The following is a 23645-nucleotide window of genomic DNA, read 5'->3' as shown; positions in this document are numbered from 1 at the left end:
TTTTTCAAAGACTCTGATGAATATATGCCTTTGACTAGTTGTTATATTACTTGGTCTTCATGCATTCGTGTGTGAAAATTGACCATTTTTAGCGACTACCATTCGTTGAAGTCAATGGTAATTTTCTACTAGCCGATCAATGGGATTTTACATTGACTTCTAGCATTAGCGTAATGTTTCCAAAACAAAGTACAGTGATACCTCGGTTGACAAACCCCTTGGCTTACAAACTTTTCAGTTTACGAACGTTACATTTATGGAAATTTTACCTTGGCATACAAACTATTTTTGTACACGAAGCTGCCTCAATGAGTGATGTGTCGTTCGCGAACGAGCCCGTTCTTCTAACAACAAAATGACTGTTTTTGTCCTCTATTCCCCGCCCCCAGTCTTCGGTTAAAGCCATGTGATTGGTCAAGAACGCAGCAGTGAGGGGAGGTGGTTTCAACATTAAAGAGACAGGCAGACGACAGTGAGTGAGTTTCAACTTTGATCGTTCAAAGGCAGAGTGTAGACTGCAAGGTTAAAATATCCAATCAATCAGGCTCCACAAAGAACCCGCACAAGCCATCTGTACACTTGATGCAAAAAGCTATCAACCCAGCTAAACAGAACACAATTGATGAGGAACTATATAAAATGATCACAGCGAAAGCACCTACAAGGGATCATTCCTCAAGATGGTGAAAGAAGAAGGTTACGTTCCTCATCAAGTGTTTAATGCTGAGGAAACGGGACACTCCATTCCATCAAACCATCAACGGCCACCACAAAGTTAAATAAAACTACTTTATTATACAGTACAGTGTATTTCTTTAATTATAATACCATAGCACATTTATTATAATTATATAATATAATTAGAAAGTAGAAAATTATGTTTTATGGGGACCTGGGAACGGATTGTTCTCATTTCAATGGTTCCCTATGGGAAATTATTTTTTAGGATACACACTTTTCGCCTTACACACTGTCTGGGAACCAATTAAGTTCGTAAGCCAAGGATGAGAAGGTTTCTTCAGCCGTCATCTGTACAAAAGTCACTTTTGTACAGATGACGGCTGAAGAAACCTTCTCATCGATGGACCACTCCTGTACGACTGAGAGCTTACACAGACGTTCGTAAGCCAAGGTATCACTGTATTTGGGAAAGATTGGTATAGAAACAATCAGAATTTGGTTATTAGTTATATGTTTGGGTGGTTTGATGTTTCAGAGAATTGGCACTAAAATTCTTTTTTTTTTTAAGCCAAGTATCACTGTACATCTTGGATTGAAATATACAAAGTGCGCCATTCATTTTGGTTTGTGTGTTTAGCTAGACAAAGTCCAACTGGGGTTTCACTCAACATAATTTTTGTGATAAAATAAGACGTGGATAAAGAGAGTTTCCATACATTTTTGTAGTCTTTGTGCAGTTTCTTGTACTGGAACATGTTACTGAGCACTGTGGCTGCTGCTTTGGCTGCTTTCATCTTTCCAGAACTGCAAAAAAACAAAAACAAATGTAACAAACCACATATGGCACATATCAAAACTTGTCTATTCAACATTCTTGTCCATCACAAATGGAAATGGAATGTCAGTGCTCTTTTTTGCGCAGCCAGTTGGACTGACTGTGACCTCACCTGGAGTCATTGGTGTTCTTGATGGCGACCAGTTTGGGCAGGCCGTCAAAAAAACACACGTCTCTTGCGGCCACCGAGCTGCAAGTCACCAAGTTGTTGAGAACACCGCAGATGTTGACCACCACGTCACTGGAAGGCTCCTTCTGGTAGCCGTCGACGGGCAGCTTGGTCACCAGGTTGTTTACTACCTTTGTGGCTGTCAAGAACAATAATGTTTTATGGACACAAGTTTCCAGTGGGAGTCAGCAATGATTCCTCACACTCATACGTGATGCATCAAACCACAAACAAGATTAATGATATAAGAGGTGGAAATAATAATGACAAGACACACAAAAAATATTATTGGAGCATGTTGGCAAAATAGGCAAGGTCTATTCACTGGTTGTTTAGTCTTTTACTTAGGAAATACAAGAACACTGTTTAGCAAACAATTCTAATAAGACATAGGCCACTGACAATGATTTTACACTCACACGATACAGATTTCCAATCCAATTCACGCTTCTTAATAATAATACATTTCACTTATAAGCGCCTTTCAAAACTCTCAAGGTCACGTTACAGTCACAGGATCAGTTTTTCTGTGGGTGAGCAGCGGCAGCCACAGCTACAGTGGACACTAAACTCAGAAGTAACTCAAATAGAAAGCTAGCTAGCTAATGGATAGCTAACAGCTAGATAGCCAGCAGTTATATAGCGAAAAGATAGCTACCTAGATAGCTGGCGAGTTAGATAACTAATAGATAGCCAGATCTCTAGCTATCTCTCTAGCTAGCTATATAGCTAATAGCTAGTTAGAGAGCTAGCAAAAAGTTAGCTATATAGCTAATAGCTAACTAGATAGCTAATAGATAGCTAACGAGCTATATAACCAATAGATAGCAAAAAGACAGCTAGCTAGATAGATAGCAAGGTAGATAACTACGGTAATTGATAGCCAGCTAGATAGCTAACTCTCTAGCTAGCTATATATATAATAGCTAGCAAAAGGTTAGATATGTAGCTAGCTATATAGCAAATAGCTAGATAACTAATAGATAGCTAATGAGCTAGATAACTAACAGATAGAAAATACATAGCAAATAGATAGCTAGCTAGTCAGCTATCTAGCTTGGTAGATACAGCTGATTATCTAGGTCGCTAGCTATAGCTAGCAAGATAGACCTGGGGGCAGACACACGGTTAAGGTTTCCTTAAACTGCTTCAACAATAAGCAAGCAATTGAACCCGACATTGGTGGCTTCAAATACAGTGATACCTCGGTTTATGAACCTCTTGGCTTACGAACTTTTCGGTTTACGAACGTTAAATTTGTGAAAATTTTACCTTGCCTTACAAACTATTTTTCGGGATACACACGGAGCTGCCTCAAAGAGTGATGTGTCGTTCGCGAACGAGCCCGTTCTTCTAACAACAAAATGGCAGAAGACTGTTTTTGTCCACTATTCCCCGCCCCCAGTTTTCAGTTAAAGCCACGTGATTGGTCAAGAACACAGCAGTGACGGGGGTTGGGGTTTACAGATAGAGAAAGAGTGAAGCCGTTATCCAAAAAGATAATGGCTGATGACTTTTTTTGTCCTCTATTCCCACCCCCAGTCTTCGGTTAAAGCCACGTGATTGGTCAAGAATGCAGCAGTGAGGGGAGGTGGTTTAAACATTGAAGAGACAGGCAAACGACAGTGAGAGAGTTTCAACTTTGATAGTTCAAAGGCAGAGTGTAGACTGCAATGTTAAAATATCCCAGCAATCAGGCACAAGCCATCTGTACACTTGATGCAAAAAGCTATTAACCCAGCTAAACAGAACACCGGAGGCGTCGGTTGTCCTTTAAGGCTTAGAAAATTAGAAAGTAGAAAATTTTGTTTTATGGTGACCTGGGAACGGATTATTTTCATTTTAATGGTATCCTATGGGAAATTAATTTTTGGGATACACACTTTTCGGTTTACACACTCTGTCTGGGAACCAATTAAGTTCGTAAGCCAAGGTATCACTGTAAGTAACTTGGTGGATGCGAGAAGAAAATAGAACAAAAATTGGAGATGAGTGGAATGATGGAGAAACACGAGCTTCCATCGTCTCGAATGTGCAATTACACTTGGAATGGCAATCCAAGATTTGACCAATTTGTACTTACTAATTTTTTTTTATTGATGAATTACCCTTTCAGAGTGTCAATTTGCATCGATTACTCTTTACACAGTTCAGCGTGATGATAGTTTTGCCAATAATCCAGGCTTTCAAACTCTAATTTGCTGATACTTTTTGTACTTTTTGTATGAAATTCGAATTAAAGTCTACCGTATGTTCTATCACAAAAAAATTATGCTGAGCCATGTAGCAAGGCTTCAAAAAAATGAAGCAGTTGCCTGTTTCACTGTTTCTACTTTTGGAAATGACTGTGAAATTGGTCTCATGTTTGGTTCAGTATTTCCACACCCTACGGCCTACAAGCATAGCGTAGATGACCACATCGCGTACTACAATAAATTCTAAGACACAATGTCGTAAAGTGCCACAAGTGTTGCCGTATGTTGGAGTCAGTGACAGTGAGTAAGAGGAATTACTTCGCAATCCCGTCTGTTAATTTCAATTTTTGCCCTAGTTGCAAGCGTGACACGAGTGTTTCGTTGTGGCTAAGCTTAACTTATTGTGAGTGCAACAGTGCACATTTAAACCTAACATTGCGTACCAACCACAGTCTGCATTAACACTGCACTCTCTGCTTAGTGTTCTTATAGTTTGAATTTTAAGGCAATTTCCATAGCAAAAGACTTGGGACAGCATGTTCAGTTCTCTCTCTTTGGCAGATCTTGGCTGATTTCAGACTGCAGGACTATCTGATTTCAATTGGATTCGTCTTCACATTTTATTTTTAATGCTGATTGTGACAATGACCATTTTGTGTTTGGGAGCCTTTTACTGAGCAAGTTGCTTGTTCTGTAGCCACAAAGGGACATAAGTCTTCTTGTGCCGGTCCCAAGCCCGGATAAATACAGAGGGTTGTGTCAGGAAGGGCATCCGACATAAAAGCTTGGCCAAAACAAACATGCGGATCAAACCTCTAAAGATGGAGGACACTGATTTGCTGTGGCGACCCCTTATAGGGAAAAGCCGAAAGGAAAAGAAGAAGATATGATCATTTTATACCTATTAACTCATTCGCTGCCATTCCCAAATTTATTCTGGAATTGAAAAGTGTGACGTTGAGCGGCATTCCCGAATTTGTTAGGGTTTTGTTTTTTCTTGCGGGGGTGTTGATAAAGCGCTGGTCAGACCTCTGGCGATGTTTTTTCCCTTCCACGAGGGGGCAGCATTTGTCTTTAGTCCATGTTAATGCTTTGTTCCAGCTTAAGCTGTTGTTAAAGCGCCATATTAATCAATATGTATTTTATTGTATTGTATTTTGTATAGCTGCCCACATTTCAAGCTTAGATACCTACAGAACTCAGGAATTAACTTTTTTTTCTGATGAAAGAAGAGAGTCTATGGTTTCTAACGCTGTATTGAATGTTTATGTAGTCCTGAAACTCAATTTGAGTGAAAATGACAAAAACCCTGGCACTGGAGTGGACACATTTTTGCACAAAGATAATCCTCGGAATTATCACCAGGGATAAATAGTGAGAGAAAGGCTCACCCATGTGATTCTTATCCTTGGCGTGGCGGGACAAATTTCGTAGGAAGCCCGTGATGGAACGGAGCTCCAGATCGTTGTTGGTGCGGAACAGGTCCAGCAGAACTGGCAACATGCGCTCCTGGTCCATGGCCACGCGGCTCAGCACTGACGCCCACTGAGACAAAATCAGACAGTTGGCTTCGATGAGTCAAAAGTTACAACATTCAAACGAGGTCGGTTGTCTTTCGGCGCCCGAGCGCTGACCCGCTTGTCGCCGGCCGTAATGTTCTGAAGCGCTCCCGCCGCCGCCTCCCGCGTGGTTGAGTTGATCTCACACTGCTGCAGCACGCGGTTGTACAAGGCCACGATTTGAGGGTGCCAAAGCCACTCCATCCCCTTTGGCACGCGGGCCACCTCGGTGAACGTGGACAGGTCCTGGTTCCTGCTCTGTGGCCAAAGGAAGAAACCAAACATGAACATTACAAGAAAAAAGTTGCAATACCCATAATAAGGCCAGAATTTATAAAGTGCTTTCTCTCTTTAAGGACAACCGACACAATTTTTTGTTTCCTAACTGACATACATATATATACATATACATATACATATACATATATATATATATATATATGTATATTTTTTTTTTTGTGGAACTCTCGCGGCTTGGAATTGAAGTGGATTAACGTGGAACAGGAGATGTGAGACAATCTCTTTTGGTCAATCGATGCTACAGCTTTGTGTTTGCTTTCAACATGTAGTTTGTAGCAGATGTGCACATTCCACCATGACGTCCCTGATCCACTGGTGAAAAGGACGCTTTGAGCCTCTCCTCTTTCATCTAGACTGCTTCATACAACAAAGGGTTCAGAAAGTGAATGTCTTTGTGTTGTCATATTATTTGTTATTTAGTTTTTTTGTTCTTTTGATTTCAAGATGGCGCCGCAAGAGTGGCTGCCTTCCCAGCAGCTCCTGTATTGTTTTTCTACTTCTTCCTTTCCTTTCCTATTACTTTCATGACTTTGCTGCTGTGAAATGTAAATGTATCCACTGCGAGACTAATAAAGGTTAATCCAATCCAATATTTTTTTTTCCACACAAACTGTTGAGAATTGCATCCTTTACTGGTAATATTAGCAAGACAAAGTAGCGATTTGGTTGGTAAATTAAATGGTTTTCCTGTAGGCTCTGCTGGTTACATGGCATTTTTTGAAATCCAAAAGAGTCACATGAGCGTACATTGTTGGCCTTCTTGCTCTGAGGTGTGAAGCAGCCGATGGCCTCGCCCTTCCCAGAGGCTTCAGCTCGGCTCGGCCCCTCCAGGCGAAGCAGAGCCGAGGGCGGCATCTCGCTGTACAGCTGGTAGGAGAGGTTCCTCAAGACACACACTGCATTTTCCACCCCCTGAGAGAGAGAGACAGAGATACACACATATCAAGAAATGCAGACCACGAAGGGCCGAAGTGGTTGTGAGTGGTGCACTCGCCTTGTCCTCCGCCTTGTTCTCCTCCAGCGAGGCCTTGATGTAGCTCACCAAAGAGTCCACCAGCCCGTGAGTTTGTCTCATCTGCTGACGAGTCTTTTCATTCACTGAGCTCAGATTCCTACCAAATGCAAAAGGGAGAGGGTATAATGAAAAGAGATACAGGCTACTCTTTAACAGAGTTTTCATACATTTTTTTATGCTCCATTTTAGTTTAGCTTGTACTGTTGTATCGTTTTGGTAGTTTCTTAAAATATATTTGCAGTAGTTATTTGGCATAAGTGCATTATATATATATATTTAAAAAAAGTGTCACTTAAATTTTGTGTAATAAACTATAATTCTCAAACACACTCTTTGTGTAGCTTCAGCAATACCGAAAAAATAAAATTGAAGCAAACTGAAATCTCATGTATTATAATACCGGATTGTTTAAGGCACACCCCCAATGAATGGTGTCTTTTAAAACTTTCCATATATAAGGTGCAACCGGACTCAAAGTGAATGAATGAAAAAAAGGTTTTCCAAATATAATATATAAATATATACAAGTTTTCAAAATATAAGGCACACCACATTATAAGGTGCTACAGTAGATGCCGGGTTACGCACTACTTCTTCTACAGGGGGCCTATTGTGGCTCAATATTAGTACACATATAAGGTGTACATGCGTATAAGGTGCAGGGTCATATGTTGAAGAAAATCAAGGCTTTTGGGTGCGCCTTATACACAGGTAATTGACAAAGACAAAAATGAAGCCCATTTCACTGTAATTTGCTCTTTTTTTCACAAGATGTAGTTTTACTTTTGGTTTTTTTAACACATTTTTGTTTTTTATTTTATTTCATTAACAAAAATGCTTTTTAGATTCTTTGGGGCAATAACAATGCAGTACGACAAACAGTGTGATCATTAGTGCCTCTCAGGTCAGGTTCACGTCCCATTTTGTCAGTTCGTTTTGTACTTCATTCATAAATTAACTTCTGTTGATTTAGAATTTTTAACAGGTTTGTTAATTTTGATTACTTTTTTGTATTATTTTGAACATATTTTTAGTGTAGATTTCAAAATCGTAATTTTTTAATAGAAAGCAATATTTATTCCGTGAGAGATGGAAAAAAAATGACACAATATGTATTGTGAAGTTAAAAAAAATCCTTATTAATAAGGAAAGCTTTCAATGGGTATTTAGGGATATTACTTTTGAATGGTATTCAAAATTTTCCCTTTACTTCTTTCAGTCACATGAAAACTACACAACTTTATTCCCACTATTTTATGTCTTTATACTAGCATATTTTCATTTTACAGAGACATTAATACTCCTTTGTATGTCTACAGATCAGATAAATGAAAGCAGCACTGAAACGTTTCAACACCCAGTTTGCCGTACAAACAACGGAACTAAAATAATTGCAGGGCTTGCAAATGCCGCGAGACTTTTGCAACCCAATGAATGATACAAGTGCGCTTGTATCGCTTGCCAGAAGTCGCGTTTTCAAAGAAAAAAAAATCCCAAACAAACCAAAACAAATATCGAGTGTGACATACCTGAGGCAGCCGGTAGTGTTGTAGAAGATTTCTGCCTCGGAGGCCGACTGCCTGATGCCTTCCGAGCCCTCGCTGCCCGAAAGAGGAATGAGAATCTTATCAGTCAGATCCGGAAGAGCCTCTCGAGCCAGTTTCTCCTTCAGAGTGTCTTTGGATGAAAGGTTCCACAAGATACCTGCACCAACACACGGGTAGCAAATGCGCTTGAGCTCATGTTACGGAACTTTGCAGCTTGATCCATTTTTTTTTCTTTTGACAGAGGATAACATTTAGTTCAACTCCAAATTCCACCAGGAGCTTTTATTTTGAAGTTGAGACATTCAAGCGAACTCGGAAGATAGCGGTTGTGAATTAAAGCCCGTCAAACCATCTCATGCCTTCGTGTGCAATCAATCACATATCAATACAACAGTCTAGGGCCTCACAATAGAGAGGATGTTCAAAGTGTCAAGAAAAAGCTTTATAATGCAGGAGAAAATCGATTTTTCATTTGTCACAGAAAACAGGGCCTAAGACTGCATTTGACTTTGAGTCCATGAGGGCTTTAAAAAGGAACATCTAATCCATGCGATGACAAAGAATTAAGCCCGGCAGAGAAATCAAGCGCAGTTGCAATCATTTCACTGTTGTCTTACTGACTAAGCTTATGTACACGTCAAAAAAAGTGAAAAGGCCATAAATGGGAGTGGCAGGTATGCTGGCAGCGCACAGCGAGAGAAAATGTCCTCACATGCTTCTTGGTGAGGTGAAGGCCATATTTGCTTTTAAGTGACAGACTCTTAAATTCGCTCCTTGTAAAATCAGTACTGAAGGGATCCGCTGGCTTGGTTTGTAAGAATCCAAGATATCAGGTTACTTCACTTGAGTTCAAATTGGAGAAGAAGAGCCCCCCTCCCCAAAAAAATAACTGAACAAGTTAAGCTCTGCATGTCACATCACGCTCCGACTGTGAATTCCTACCGGTGATGTTCTTTCGGAGTTCGTCGTCATGCTCCTTGAGTGCCTCCACCAGCTGTGGGATGCCGCCCTCCTCGATCAGGGCCACCTTGTTGTCCATGTTCTCATAGATGAGGTTGCGCGTGGCGCCGGTGGCATAGCGCTGCACTTCCTGATTCTCGGAGTTGAACAGCTTCACCAGCTCGCTGATGCCTTTGGATTGGCGAACCTTGAAACCAGGTGACAGGAATTTGGGTTACTGTCATGTCATTTTCTGAAATAAAACTAGATTTGTGTTCTTCAAATATTGAAATTCCCGACATATGTAAAAATTAGGCCCCAGCGCATGTAAATATATTTATGTAATTATTCATTTCTTTATTCATTTGTGTGTTTATTTGTGTTTTTATTTTTATGGTTATTTATTGATTCCTTTATTTATGTATGTATTTATATTTTTTCAGTTTATTTTTCACTTTATTTTTCAATTTATTTATGTATTTATGTACTTGTTTATTTATGTATGTATGTGTGTGTGTATGTGTGTGTGCGTGTGTGTGTGTGCGTGTGTGTGCGCGTGCATGTATGTATGTATGTATGTGTGTGTATGTATGTATGTATGTATGTATGTATGTATGTATGTATGTATGTATGTATGCATGTATGTATTTATTCATTTATTTATCAGTTTAATTATTTTTCAGTTTATTTATGTGTCTATGTATGTATCTATTTATGTTTTTATTTATTTGTTTATTTATGTATTTGTTTTTGTAATTATTTGTTTATATATTTATCTATATTTATTACTGCATGTATTTATTTATGTGTTTATTTATTTGTTTGTTTATTTCTCTGTTTATGTATTTGTTTGTTTATGTATTTATGTGTTTATTTATGCATCTATTTATTTGTTTATGAATTTATTTTGAGGCTGATGCCATTTCCCGTCTTTGGCAGAAAAAAGAAAAATCTGACAATCAATTAATTGGTCATTTATGTTCAAAAATGTATAGAACAAATACAAGATTTGCTTTTTTTGTTCCATTCATGCTTTCAAAAACAAAGACGAGCTATTTGCAGAACATTTGGTTGTTTTTAAATACTTCATATTTAAGCATGGTTAATGTTACAAAAAAAGGGGAGGGAAACTTTCAAGAACAAAAAAACACAAAAAGCACGGACTGATAGATTCAGTTTAAGCTGTAGGCTCAGAATGTCGACAGTCAATAAAAGTGGTGACTTCCAAAATACCTTCCTCACATGCCAAAACATGTCCTCTTTGAGAGAGTTGTATTTCAGTATCTGATGCAGAGGTTTGAAGCATTAAAATAAATTGACTGTAGAAGTATTTACTGAAATTAAAATACATTTTTAAATCTCAATGATGAAAGGGCAAAAATTAGTAGCGAGGAAATGAAATACCTCCAACCATTTATTTTAAACGTTAACATTGCGGACCTCAGACGCTGCTCAAAAATGATTTCTCGCTTCACCAAGTATGTTTGCCATTTGACACCTTCATGTTGACTGTTAAGACATAACCCAGAATGACAACAACAGTCATATATGGAAGGCTCCCAGTAAAAACTTCCAACACGATGGGGCCCAAATAAATGTTTGTGGTTCGAGTTCATCGAAAATATGTTTTACATAAATTAACCAAAGTCATTCCAAACCACGAGGCTCATCTGTTTGTCATACCTCATTTTTAGCGTCGCTGTCGTTATAACACTCGTGTTGAATGTAAGCGGCACCCAGGACCTGCAAATCGGGGTCCGGTTCTCTCAGGTACTGGACAGCTCTGGCCATGTCCAACGTTTCGATCCTGACCAAGAAATACAGGGGAACTTTGACAAGACAGTAGCTGTTGTTGCACAAATAAAACAACTTTTTTTTAACAACAGTTAAGTGACATTAATCTCAGGAGAGATGTTGGGGTTTTCTTATTGCCTGGTTTAGTGTGATGAATTGCTACTAAATCTCACAGACGTCTGCAAAAGCCACTTGGCTAACCGAACTGTGTGGGATGTGTGAAAAGCGAGCTACCGCACCCAGAACCAGTCGTACAGCTATGAAGCCAGGTCACAATCCATCGCGCTTAACTCACAGTATTACAAAACCCACACCAGAAAAAAACAATATATATACTGTATATCAATATATGGCTAATACATAGTTAGCCATGTTTATCTATATATAAAGAAACATGGCTGACTAGCTTTGCTAACATCAACTTTATTTCCACTTTGATGGAACATTGCAGAACTGAAAAGGGCAAAGAAGTAACTTCACTATTTCTAGTTTTTGAGAGAAATACAATCAACCAACATATTAATATAAAAAAAGTCTTGGAATAAAAAAATAAATAGCCACAATCGAGTCGAGGCGGGTAACATGGCTAACCAGCGTGGTAATGGCTCATTTTGGCTGAGAGGTTACTCCATAAAAATGGGGGAAAAAAAAGATTGCACAATTTGTTACTTGCTCAAACATTAAAAAAAAACATAAAACATTTTTAGATCTGCAAATGCATTCCCGTGATACGATGGAACCACAACATATTTGCTCACGGTTAGCATCCACAGAGTACAGTTTAGTACTGGTCCAAATTTGGATTATTAGTCTGTGATCACCGCAGTGTAAAATTGTATCCAGTCTTGTACCCAACAAAACCCCACCAGGAGAAAATTCAAAGGTAGAACAACGTTTACACCTTCACAAATGAGAATTTCAGAAAGAATGGTAATAAACGACAGCGAGCGTCTTACCCGTTGAGGTTTCCCATGCTTCCGATCCCCATTTGACCGTTGAAGATGTCGACTCCTCGGCCCACGCTCTGCATGCTTTTGACAGACATGGCCCGGGACATGGTGCTTTGACGCCGCTGCATGGTTAGATTCCCCTGAGAAGCAGAGGACATTCCTGGCCCGATGAAGCCCGAGTCCACCTTATCGACTCCCCCTCCGAACATGCTGGACGCGGTTGACATCTGACGCTGCAGGGTCCCCGACATAGAGCCCATGCTCATGCGGTTTCGGTTGTTAATCCTGCTGATGGTGCGGTACGCCGGGCCTTTGTAGGAACATTGCTGGACCATCCCCATGTCCATTTCCGGGCCACGTGGGATAGTGCCGCTGTGGGATCGACGCATGGACCCCGGAAAGGTCATGGTTCCCGCCGCTTGCCTGACTTGGCCGGTGTAGCCGTTGCTTTGAACGTAGTGGCGGCTGAAGCCGGCGTCGCGGTCGGAGGCCATGCTGGCTCCGTCGCTGCCGTCCACCATCCAGGCGTTGGCCGGCATGGTCTGCTGTCTCATAGCATGCAAGGAGACGACTTCGGGTTGGTGGCCTTGATAATTGCCCATGTGGACATCTTCCCGGTAATAACCGCCGCCGCCGCGTCCCCCGCCGACGCTGACCCTGGAGTACTGGGCCATGTCTGGGCCGGCCGATAGCGAGCTAAAGCCAGACCTCTGCGAGATCTGCGGCGCCTGGAGATGAAGCAGAGAGCAAATGTCGGACTTTAGCAATGAGGGAGTGTCACTTATTCTGATCTGTGCGCTGCATGTATGGGAGAGTGCGCATTCGTCACTCAACGCAGGGGAATCATAAACGGTTTCCCAATATCGTAAAGGGATGTGACAACCATGAGGCAGAGGTTATTAATGAGTCACACCTTCAATATACTCAAAATTTTCCGGTCAGCATTGAGATAAGACAAACAAACCCGGTGAGCTTCTTGAAAAAGAAGTTGGAATCTAGAGGTTGGATTTGAAATCCCTGGATTGATTCTTTCACGGCGCTCTGTGAAATATCACACGTGCCAGGAAAGGGATGGCTCACCCATGCCAAAATAGACGATGACAAGCCAGGGGCGAAATACTCACCATTGTCCTGGATCCTGAGAACATGTAGGATGACTTGGAGCTGTAACCTGGATTGTACGTCTGGTATTTCATGGTGGAAGACCCACCGTAGTCTGGAAGGAAAACAAATATGATTAACAAATCAGTAATGCAGTATCACAGTGATGTCAGTTCTAGGAGCGCATGGCACCCACTTGACATGCTTCTTAAATCTTCCACCAAAACTTTGCACATGGATGAAGAAGGAAATGGAGAACAAGACATTTCACATTTCTATTTGAAACATACGTATTTATGACTTAAAACTAAGGATGACATTGTCACCCTTTTTGGTTGCTGCGAAACGTTTTGTGACAACAAAGCACAATGAAAGTGCTCTCCAATTGGTCAAGGCAGAAACACAACAAAAACAACAGAAGGAAGGCCTTTCCCAAAATGCGCTCTCCCACGCACTTAACTTTACCATCATCACTCTTTCGGTTCAGAAGAACTTCCACACGTTTTTTTGGGTAGTAAGGCAAATCAAAAATGACTCAGCTCGTTCTTTCTGCAGAGGCCACTCAGAGGTCAAAGGAGGTTGTGGATAAAAAAATGGACTCATGCATTTTCTTTTTACATTTCTCTATGTGTAATACCGACTCAGCAGTAAGGCTAAACAACTTTGAGGTTTTTTTTTCACATTATAACTGATTTAAGTCATTCACTGCCATTTACGATTTTTTTGGGGAATTGAAAATATGATGTAGAGCGCCATTCCTGAATTTGTTTGGGTTTTGCTTTTTCTTGTTTGAGTGACGATAAAGCGCTGGACATGGCCTCTAGCAATGGTTTTCCTTCCCACAGGGGGCAGCATTTCCCTTTTTTCCATGTTAACGCTTTGTTCCAGCTTTAGCTGTTGTTAAAGCGCTATATAAAGCAATATGTATTGCATTGATTTTGGACAGCTGCCCTCCATTTGAAGCTCATATAACTCCAGGCCCATATAATTTAGGAATTAACACTTTTTTTCTGATAAAAGAACAGAGTGTAAGGTTTCTTATGCTACATTGAATGTTTATGTAGTCCTAAAACTTAATATTCTGTGGGTCCTGGAATTCGAGTGACAATAACAAAAACCCTGGCACTGGAGTGGACACATTTTTGCACAACGTCTGGCAGTGAAGGAGTTTATATGCAGTGACTTATTTTTCACGGCCCTCGTCATGTGTCATTTTTTTAACAAACAAAAACAATTCATCAATCTGCATAGCAATAAACTTTTCTTCTGTGGTTCTTTAGACTTCTAGCGCTGAGAGAGTGGCTGCCTTTCCAGCAGCTCCTGTATTTTGTTTTTCTACTTCTTTCTTTCCTTTCGTCTTCCTTTCATAACTTTACTGCTGTGAAATGTAAAATTCTCCACTGTGAGACTAATAAAGGTAGATCCAATCAAATCCAATAAACTATATGCAATTTATTCTACATCCATGTTTTGGCTTGATAGTTTTGACTCAGGCGAAAATAAAGGCAAATTAACCACGTATCAAAGTGAAAGTTTATTGACCTACTTTGAGAGTCGTTAGTTACTAAACTGTTTGCGTTGCAGTCTTTTTATCCAGTCAGGACTCCACTTCAGTGTGCCAGAATCCATATAAAAACAAGAAATACCGCAATCCTGATGATAAGGGGGCTTTAGCACCATCCCTGAAGATTCAAGTGCATGCGCGGTAGTCAAAAACTTTATCGCTCTGACATTTGTTTACAGTTTACAACTAAAACACAAACACTCTCCCACAGCTTTCTCAGCAGTCTTTTTTTCCACAACACAAAACAGCTCTGTGTTCAAAAGAAATGGGTCAATAGAGGATAGCAAAGCCTCCATGGTACTGTAAAGAGGTGCTATTCTATTTAGTTCTGCAATATTCAGCTGTCACGAACACCTTGAGGGCATGCTACTTACTGACAAAAGACTTGGGACACACCTCTCAATCAATGAATATGAGGCCCTTTTGTCTCCTGATGCACAAAGGAAGATTCATAAAGACATGACTGCTTGGGTTTTTTTTTGGCATTGAAGAACTTCACTTGTGGTGAAAGGCTCCCAAATACTTTACAGTTACACATTTGAAACCGTAAGAGGGAGCAGAAACCTCCAAGAGTTTTTTTTTTCAAGTCACCTTTGGGGTATCCTGTGACTTGGCGCTTATAAATGAAATGTATTATTATTATTATTATTATTATTATTATTATTATTATTATCATTATTATTTAACTTGTATTTAACCCTGTTTAATTTGGGCTGAATTTACATGGTGGATGAGAACATTAACGCATTCAGTGCCAGACGTACAAAAATGTGTCGACTACAGTGCCAGGGTTTTTGTCATTGTCACTTGAATTGCAGGACCCACAGAATATTGAGTTTTAGCACTACATAAACATTCAATGCAGCATAAGAAACCTTAGATTATTTTCTTTCATCAGAAAAAAATAGTTAATTCCTACATTATATGTGCCTGGAGTTATATGACCTTGAAATGGGGCAGCTGTACAAAATACTAGACAATACATACATATACATTATATAACAACAGTTGCATCTGTAACAGAGCGATAACATGGACAAAAGGCAAATGCTGCCCCCTCATAGAAGGGAAAAAACATTGCCAGAGGTCTGACCAGCGCTTTATCGGCACCCCTAAGAAAATCCAAAACCCGAATAAATTCGGGAATGGCAGCGAATGAGTTAATGCTGCGCAGGGACATTTCCTATCGTCTTTTTGTCCAGACCAAATATGTCAGTTAGATTCGTTACCAGAGAACAAAAGTGAAATGCGGAGTCGCTTCATGCGTGACGCCAAGTGGACACGCATACAAACACATGACAAACCGGTCTGCAAAGACAAGAATGACAACCGCCCCCTGCCCAGGCAACGCCCAAGCACGCCTGAGACAGCGCACACAAATTGCACCGAGTCACGATTTCAAACTTATTTCATATTTCATTTCTTCCCCTCGTCAATGACGGATGCCGCACGCAGCCTCCTTCGGACACTGATATTTACAGGAAGCTTGTACTGCTGTACAGGAAGCAGGGGAGGACTTTCCTTGTAAATTCCTATTTTGAACACACGCGCTCCTATTTTCTTCGGAACAGGCGTCTCCTCAGCCACCGCTTACATGTGCTGTATCTTGTCCACGTTGCAAATGTGGATGCATGATTTGCTCAACCTGTGACTGGAAGAGGCCGTCCGTGCGGAGTTGCCAGGTTGGCATCGAGCAGTAAAAAGTAGTTCAAAGTTGACCCAGTGAAACAGCTTTAACCAAAAACAGAAGAAAAGAAGATATAACAAGCTGCTGCATTCCAGTCAATAGGAAGATATTCCGAGTGTACACAAAGACATCGCACAGTCGTTGCCCGCAGGGCTGATGAAACTTCAGCTATTGTTGGACAACCAATAATTTAAAGAGCGTCATGAGCAGAACAGACGTTCTTGGTCAGAAGGCAACAAATGACGGAATGTGAACGAATGAAATAATCAACGAAAAAAATGTGAAATGATAACTTTCCAGTCTCAATTGGTAAAGTTATGTGATCTTTCAGGACCTTCGATACCAGTTCTTTTACAGACTGATACCGAGAACTCACCGAAACAGAGTACCGATGGCTCTCGATCATTGGATATAGGAAATTTAATTGACAAAAAAAAAACCTGAAGCAAAGTCTAATCCAGTACAGGGTCATAAAAGTTTTGGATTTGTGATTATAATCGTTTTGATTTCATTTTAACCCCGACCCCCATATTCAGTTAGTTTTTAGGGTGGGTTTTTGTTATTTTCCCAATATACTGTGTTTTCCGGAATATAAGGCGCAATATTGGATGGATTGGATATGCCTTTATTAGTCTCACAGTGGAGAAATTTACATTTCACAGCAGCAAAGTGATGAAAGGAATATAAGGCATATTTTTAAAAACCTTTTCCATACATAAGGTGCACCGCATTATAAGGGGCACCTTCAATGAATGACATATTTTAAAACATTTCCCATACATAAGGCGCACCGGATTATGAGGCGCGTGGTCACCTTTTCAAAAAATATTTTCTTTTAGGTGCGGCTCATAGTGCTGAAAATACTTTGTTTTAGTTTTGATTACTTCTAGTATTAAATATTTTTTGTTGTGAATGCGGATTATGGAGTATTGGGGATAAAATGGAAAAAAAAGTCATTTAAAATTTACCGTAATTGTAAAAATCATGTCTGAAACTCACTGACAAACATGAAATCAAAGGACATTTTAGCTGTGCTTTTATATTTACTTTTATCAATGGAAAATGTTGTGTCAGCTCTTTTATTTTGTCTCCGAAAATATTTTGTTTTCAATTTTAGTTATCTTGTTTGATTTCGAAAACCACAATAACCTCAATTCAGCCTTGTGACTCTTTTTTCCATGTTATTTTTTGATCTGGGCATACAATTAAAATACAAAAAAAAATTGAGAATTGTTTACATCAGTTGAAATAAACAAATCACAAAATAATGAGTCAACTTTTCATTCTTCAGATGCCAAATAACATTTTTGCCGATTATCAATTCAAAATAGAACAAATCATACACAGTTTAGCGAAGTCTACTCATGATCTTGCACTTCCCTATTGGAGTCCCCCAGTTTATGTAACCACCCTGTTATGACGTGACCATGCACAAGATTCTTGACATCTCATGCGTACCCATTAATCAACAACTTCTGGTGCCCATAAAACTGTCACCTTCGAGGTGTCTCTTTGTCCATCCCTCTGTCACACTGTCGCCTCTAGCGTCTGAGCACAAACTCGTACCCTTAGCCAAAGCCAGACTTTCACCTCCGCTATCACAGGAACGTCCATGAAAGCAACACTTGTTCCAGCCTGTTACACATTAACCCTTCTAAAGCAGTAGGTTGCGTGAAACTGGTTGGAGTGGCAACAGCCTACAGACAACCTGAACACACACATTCCGTTTTTAGTCAACATTTTATGCAAAGTAGACACTGTCAAACGCCTTCTGAAATTGGGCTTTTAGGAGACATTTCCATTTCTTCCCTGATTATGGAAAGCAATTGATATTTTATGAAATTAGACCAACTTGTTCTTTTTTAGTTGAGTAAAATATCACTCTGTACCAAATGTTGTAATTGTACATTTATTAAAGTCTCTGGTGTGCTAGGTTTCTTCTATGATGGGAGGTGTCAAACTCGTTTATTCATCCATATTTTTAAATCTTTGTAATTTAGGCTCAAATATACAGCAAATGAAATTGATGTGACTCTAATTATGATAATATAACCACATTGACTAAATCAATTACTTTATAGAGTTGTTTATGTAACATGGGTTCATGATTGTGTTCAGGCTGGTTTATGGATAAGGAAAAAGGTTTCATTGGGTGTGGCTAGAGCAGCTATGGGCAAACTACGGCCCGCGGGCCACATACGGCCCGTTAGGCTTTTTAATCCGGCCCGCCGAATTTGCCCAAATTATAGTACAAACAGTGTCTAAAACTCATGACAAAAAGTTAGCGAACAACACAGCAGATAACTGAAAAGTTGCCTGTCCCCTTTTTCACAACTTGAAGCACAAAGAGACAACTAATCACATAAAAAAAACATTGTAACAAAGTATAAAGTTTTTTATAAAATCAAGAATGCACCTACTACAAATGCTACCTTGCTGAATTTACGGTAAATGTGCATGGCTGTAGATTTTGCTGCAGTAGTCGATTGTCATTGCGGTGCACAATGCAACGTTTGCATTGCTTCTTTAAGCCCCTTTCATAAGTCACTTTACAGTCACGGTTTAATGTAAATTTACGTTTTTTAGCGTCACATATGTTGTTAGCTTCTTTTGAATCTTTCTTCTGGTCAGGTTCTGTGCATCTATTTTGGAAAATCCACGACTTTATAACGCTTGCGAAAGTCCGGAAGAAAGAAGCAGGCTTCTGATTGGCTGCCGTGCCGAGTATGCAAATTTCAACTGCATTTATGTTTGTGTGCTTACACGTGTTTTGTTTGTGCGTGTAAGGGCGTCAGTGAGGAGTTTGTTGAACGCGCGGTCAGGACAATCCAACTATGATTTGGCGGAATTTAACACAAGTAGGTATTATTGAGCTTGAATATTTCGTTGTGTAATAATATGTTTGGAATTTTGAAAGTGATTCCATTTTTCAATAAATGTTGATTTCTTTAACTTTGCCCCTTCGATGGAAACTTATTAAAAACAGACGCAATCTTGATAAATCACAGTGCATGTTATTTTAATCTATTTCCATTTCCTCCTCTAAGTATCTGCGAAATAGTATGTAAACGCCATATTCCTTGAGACAAATTTATTAACTGATCAGGGATATTTTTCACATTTGAAAGACAGTTAATAAATTGGGTTGTAATTTAGGCTCAAATATACAGCAAATGAAATTGATGTGACTCTAATTATGATAATATAACCACATTGACTAAATCAATTACTTTATAGAGTTGTTTATGTAACATGGGTTCATGATTGTGTTCAGGCTGGTTTATGGATAAGGAAAAAGGTTTCATTGGGTGGGGCTAGAGCCAAGAAACGTTTATAATTTGAAGGGAAAAACATGCAGATACAAGTTGTGTTTACCTCACCGTCTTCACACAGAGACACACATTTGTCTTTTTTCCACTTATGTGTCTCATCTAATGATACACTGATTGTATTCAAAAACAAACAATTATGACTGCCATATGCTATTTCTTTGTGTATGTTATTGATTTATCTGACTTTATTTTATCGGTAAGCAGTTTCGCACAAAACAGCTAGGCACCTGTTGCAAGCATTTTTTGCGGTTCGTTCCAACACGGGTTTAAAAATAAAAACAAAAACATCTCCCGGTAGGTGGACATTTTAACGCTTTAATTAAAATCAGTAAATTTGCGAGAACTAGTTGTTGTCTTACCTGACATGGCGGAGGTAGTAGCGGAGCCATTGTGACGCGGAAGAGTGGACTTCTCGGCCAGCCGCATTTGAACCTGCTGCTGGACCCGGCGAACCCTCGACACCTCGTCCGAGCTCGAGGTGCCGCCTCCGAGATGGATCTCGGCCGGGAGGCCGTAGGTAGTGACCGAGTTGTTGGGCTGGAGGGCGGACAGAAAGACATTCTCAGAGGCCACGGTGCTCATGTTAGAGAAAGTAGCGCGTCCTGGCGCGGTGCTGGCAAAATGAGGCAGCGGAGGCGCACTGAGGCTCCCCGACTCGACCGAGGTACACTAGGAGGGGGCGGAGCTATAGCACACAGCACCGAGGAGTGCACTTACCTGACACGCACGTACGAACACACGTACGCACGTACGCAAACAGGTGAGTGCCACGCTTCTATAACATCACAGCTTTGACAACATACGTAGAGTGGTGACAAAAGTAGGAGAGACCGGGGTTGATGTCACACTTTTTACACTTTTATATATTTCTTGGAATCAACACGTCATAAATAATTAAAATGTGTACAAGATGAAAGATCAACTATTTGTATTCATTCATGATTGATTAAATATGCAGTTTGTAACATGTTGCCCCACTCTCGGGGTAAGTTGCCTCACTTTGCCGGGTAAGATATCTAAACCGGCAATAAAACCAGGATAAATTTATTGCTGAAAAGTAGCAACCATATTATTGTTTTTTTTAATACAGAGATTATTTTATCTCTCTCTTTCATAGGGTGCTTTTTTTAACACTCATTATGTTATGGGGTCAATTTTACCGTTTTCAATTTTTGTGTTGACTAAAGCACTTGATATCCTTTCCTTTTCTTCAAAACAGTTCTAAAATATCCCAATGGGATAGAAAATGTGTTGTCTCTCTTTTCAAATATGTTTATAACATCTCGGAAATATTTTTTTGCTGACGTCACCTATTGTTATTTGACTGTGTTATGTGGATTTTTACATATGGATAAAATTAACACAACATAATCAATGTGATTTTTTTTAAATATAATATGAGGGTTAAGCTGGTTAGAACCAAACTATCCAGTTTCAATCAATTGTTAAAAAAAATCTATTTCCAACATTTTCTGTGTATTTGTTCATTTATCTATGCTAGCGACATGGCGTCAGAAAAAATATCATCCACTAAAAAACAAAATGTACGTGTACCCATGTGATCGTGTTCATACAACAAAATAACAACTTTGCATCCAACCATCAAGGTGGGAAACAGTGTTGAATGTTTCAAATTCATATATTTCACAAAATAGATTTTTTTAAAGAGCAACCGACGCCTCCGGACAACTTGTGTGCATAATTTGTAAAATCACTTCAAATGACTTGTACTGAGTGCATTTTACAAAGATTCCACGTCATATAGCTATATTTTGCGTTTAAGACTTGCGCTGAATATTCAGAAAGTCTTGTTTTCAAGTTGGCGACAATGCCTGATGTGCAGTCACGTCTGGAACGCCCCTGACTGAGAAGGCGACACACAATGAATTTTGGGTACTTTGTTTGGTCTGAAAACTTCGTGTTGATCCGTGTTGACACATAAATAACGTGATGGTGAATCATTGTGTGTTGCACCAAGACTACTATTTGATACTAGGTGACACAAATTCCCAGCAGACAAATCAGCCCATTTCCAACAGAGCTTGGGCGCCAACTTGTGATTTTTCTGGGAATCGATTTCAAACATTTATGCTTTCCTCTTCAGAACTATTTGAATCATATTCATAACTGGATGAGTACCAAGAAAGCATCTTCTCCGAATCTGAAGCCATTGTTTTGATTCTAGAGCAAGGCAAGACGTCCTGGCGTGACGTCACGAACAAGGGGGCGGGACCTTCTGAAACTCACCATTTCCGGGGTCGTTTTGAAGTAGTTTTAAGTCATTTTTATTGCTGTTTTCTGATGTCAGTTGGGAAACAAAAAAATGGTGTCGGTTGTCCTTTAATATTAATGAAAATATGGATGAAGTGTATTTCCTGTATATGATCACTGTCCGTGTTAGGCGCTTTGTTCCAACTTCAGCTGTTGTTAAAGCGCTATATAAATCATGTATTGTATTGAATTGTGTATTCATTGGATCAAATGATTGGTTCATTATTAATAAAAAAAAAATACAACCTCTTCAATGACTACTTGGCCCGTTTGTCTAAATTCGAAATCAAATGAGCAAAAAGGTTTGCCCACTAGACACACCACACTATCCATCCTGAATAGTCATCAATGCAACTTGCTTGCTCGACTTTTGTTTTAAGGATAGACAGGATGCATGTCATGAAGAATCCACACAGTAGGAATGCACACATTGACGTCATCATGATCATGATTATTTAAGGAAACATCACATTCAATTGACTATTTCAATTCTTTACACCATTCTCCTTGACAAATTGTAATTAATATGTTTTGGAACAATTGTTGGATTGTGGCTTGCTTGATACACTTTGTGTCTGTGTGTTTGCATGTGTGTGGGTGGGGGGGAGGTGAGGAAGTAGCCACTTTCCTGCCAAACAGGCTTTTCAAATTAGTCCCATGTGAATTTTACATCCTCAAAGTTCTGATCAACAAACACCAGGATGCTTTGCTTTTATAAATATTTCCAAGTCTACTTGTTTTTATTGACATATGTGTGGATTAAACACAGTACAATCCACTTTGATTCTCACTACTGTCTGAAATATTCCACGGACTGTACAAAATACTGCACGTACATGACAAAAACTGTAGCGGTTCATGTCAATATATTTTTGCAGATTTCAAATTTGGATTTGAACTGACGTGTGAATAGCAAAAGGGTACAAGGTGTGGCAGTCGTTAGGTGACTCCACACCCACCGTTTATCTGGAGTGTGTTACGATGAGTCAGTGTTCGAAACAGCAAGCAAAGAGCAAGTTTGCATATGCCTGAATAGTTGTGCGCCGGCTTGGAATATCACAATTCTACAAAACACGTCAATTCACTCACTCAATTTCACCTTTGACAAAAATTGTAGACCGAAAAAAATTGAGTTGTCAATATTTGATAAACCAAGTCCACATGGCAGCATGCAATTTCACCCGATCCATCAGTAAAAAAAGTGCTAGTAACTGAAAGTCATTTGTAGGTGTTCATTAAAACTGACAGATCCAGTATTGACTTAATGATGGCCGACAAAGATCAAAAAGGCATAAAAGCACCATGTAAGGTGCAATCAATGACTTATAATTATTTAGTAAGATATGATTAATAATCCTACATTAAAAAAATGTAATACCATATATTTTTAAAAAATAGAGTCATTTAGATTGCCGAATGGAGAAATGTATTGTGTGCATTCATTTTCTCAAATCACAAAGGGGGGAAAAACAATTATTCCCAGCAATCAAAACACACACATAGATATTCATATTCCGATGTAGGTGCTCATTGATTAAAAGCTGACCTACCATTCTTATTGAGGCTCAGCTGATTGCGAATGCGTTGCACCTTCTTTCAAGCGGGTGATCAGATGTGTTATGTTTCAAAATGTTAATTGTTGAGTTTGTGTCAACTGTCACCGCCCTAAAAAAAATTCAATTCTGGCTGCGTGTAAATACTAGACA

At 39.5% G+C, this 23645-nt stretch overlaps 1 protein-coding gene across 2 annotated transcripts in view; it reads right to left on the bottom strand.

The window, feature by feature from the left end:
- LOC148897877 (plakophilin-3-like) overlaps positions 1-23645 on the bottom strand; it is a 26703-nt gene extending 3058 nt beyond the window's left edge. The window contains exons 1-13 of one of the 2 annotated variants that reach the window (XM_088996418.1): positions 23490-23645; positions 20028-20205; positions 13109-13200; positions 11991-12712; positions 10924-11047; positions 9244-9448; positions 8284-8458; positions 6734-6851; positions 6487-6651; positions 5515-5697; positions 5272-5425; positions 1629-1824; positions 1398-1485 (exon numbers count right to left, since the gene is read on the bottom strand). In XM_088996418.1, the coding sequence (XP_088852544.1) occupies positions 1398-1485; positions 1629-1824; positions 5272-5425; positions 5515-5697; positions 6487-6651; positions 6734-6851; positions 8284-8458; positions 9244-9448; positions 10924-11047; positions 11991-12712; positions 13109-13200; positions 20028-20205; positions 23490-23492 (2403 nt within the window). In that variant the 5' untranslated portion in view covers positions 23493-23645. Of the gene's footprint in view, positions 1-1397; positions 1486-1628; positions 1825-5271; positions 5426-5514; positions 5698-6486; positions 6652-6733; positions 6852-8283; positions 8459-9243; positions 9449-10923; positions 11048-11990; positions 12713-13108; positions 13201-20027; positions 20315-23489 lie in introns of those variants that run through there. The other variant, XM_088996417.1, reaches the window with a different exon arrangement.

The sequence above is a fragment of the Hippocampus bargibanti genome, linkage group LG05 (genome assembly GCF_051943395.1).
Source record: "Hippocampus bargibanti isolate YZ-2025 linkage group LG05, ASM5194339v1, whole genome shotgun sequence".
NCBI lineage: Eukaryota > Metazoa > Chordata > Actinopteri > Syngnathiformes > Syngnathidae > Hippocampus > Hippocampus bargibanti.
Note: the sequence above shows the minus strand (reverse complement) of the source record. Positions and strands in the feature narration are given on the sequence as shown.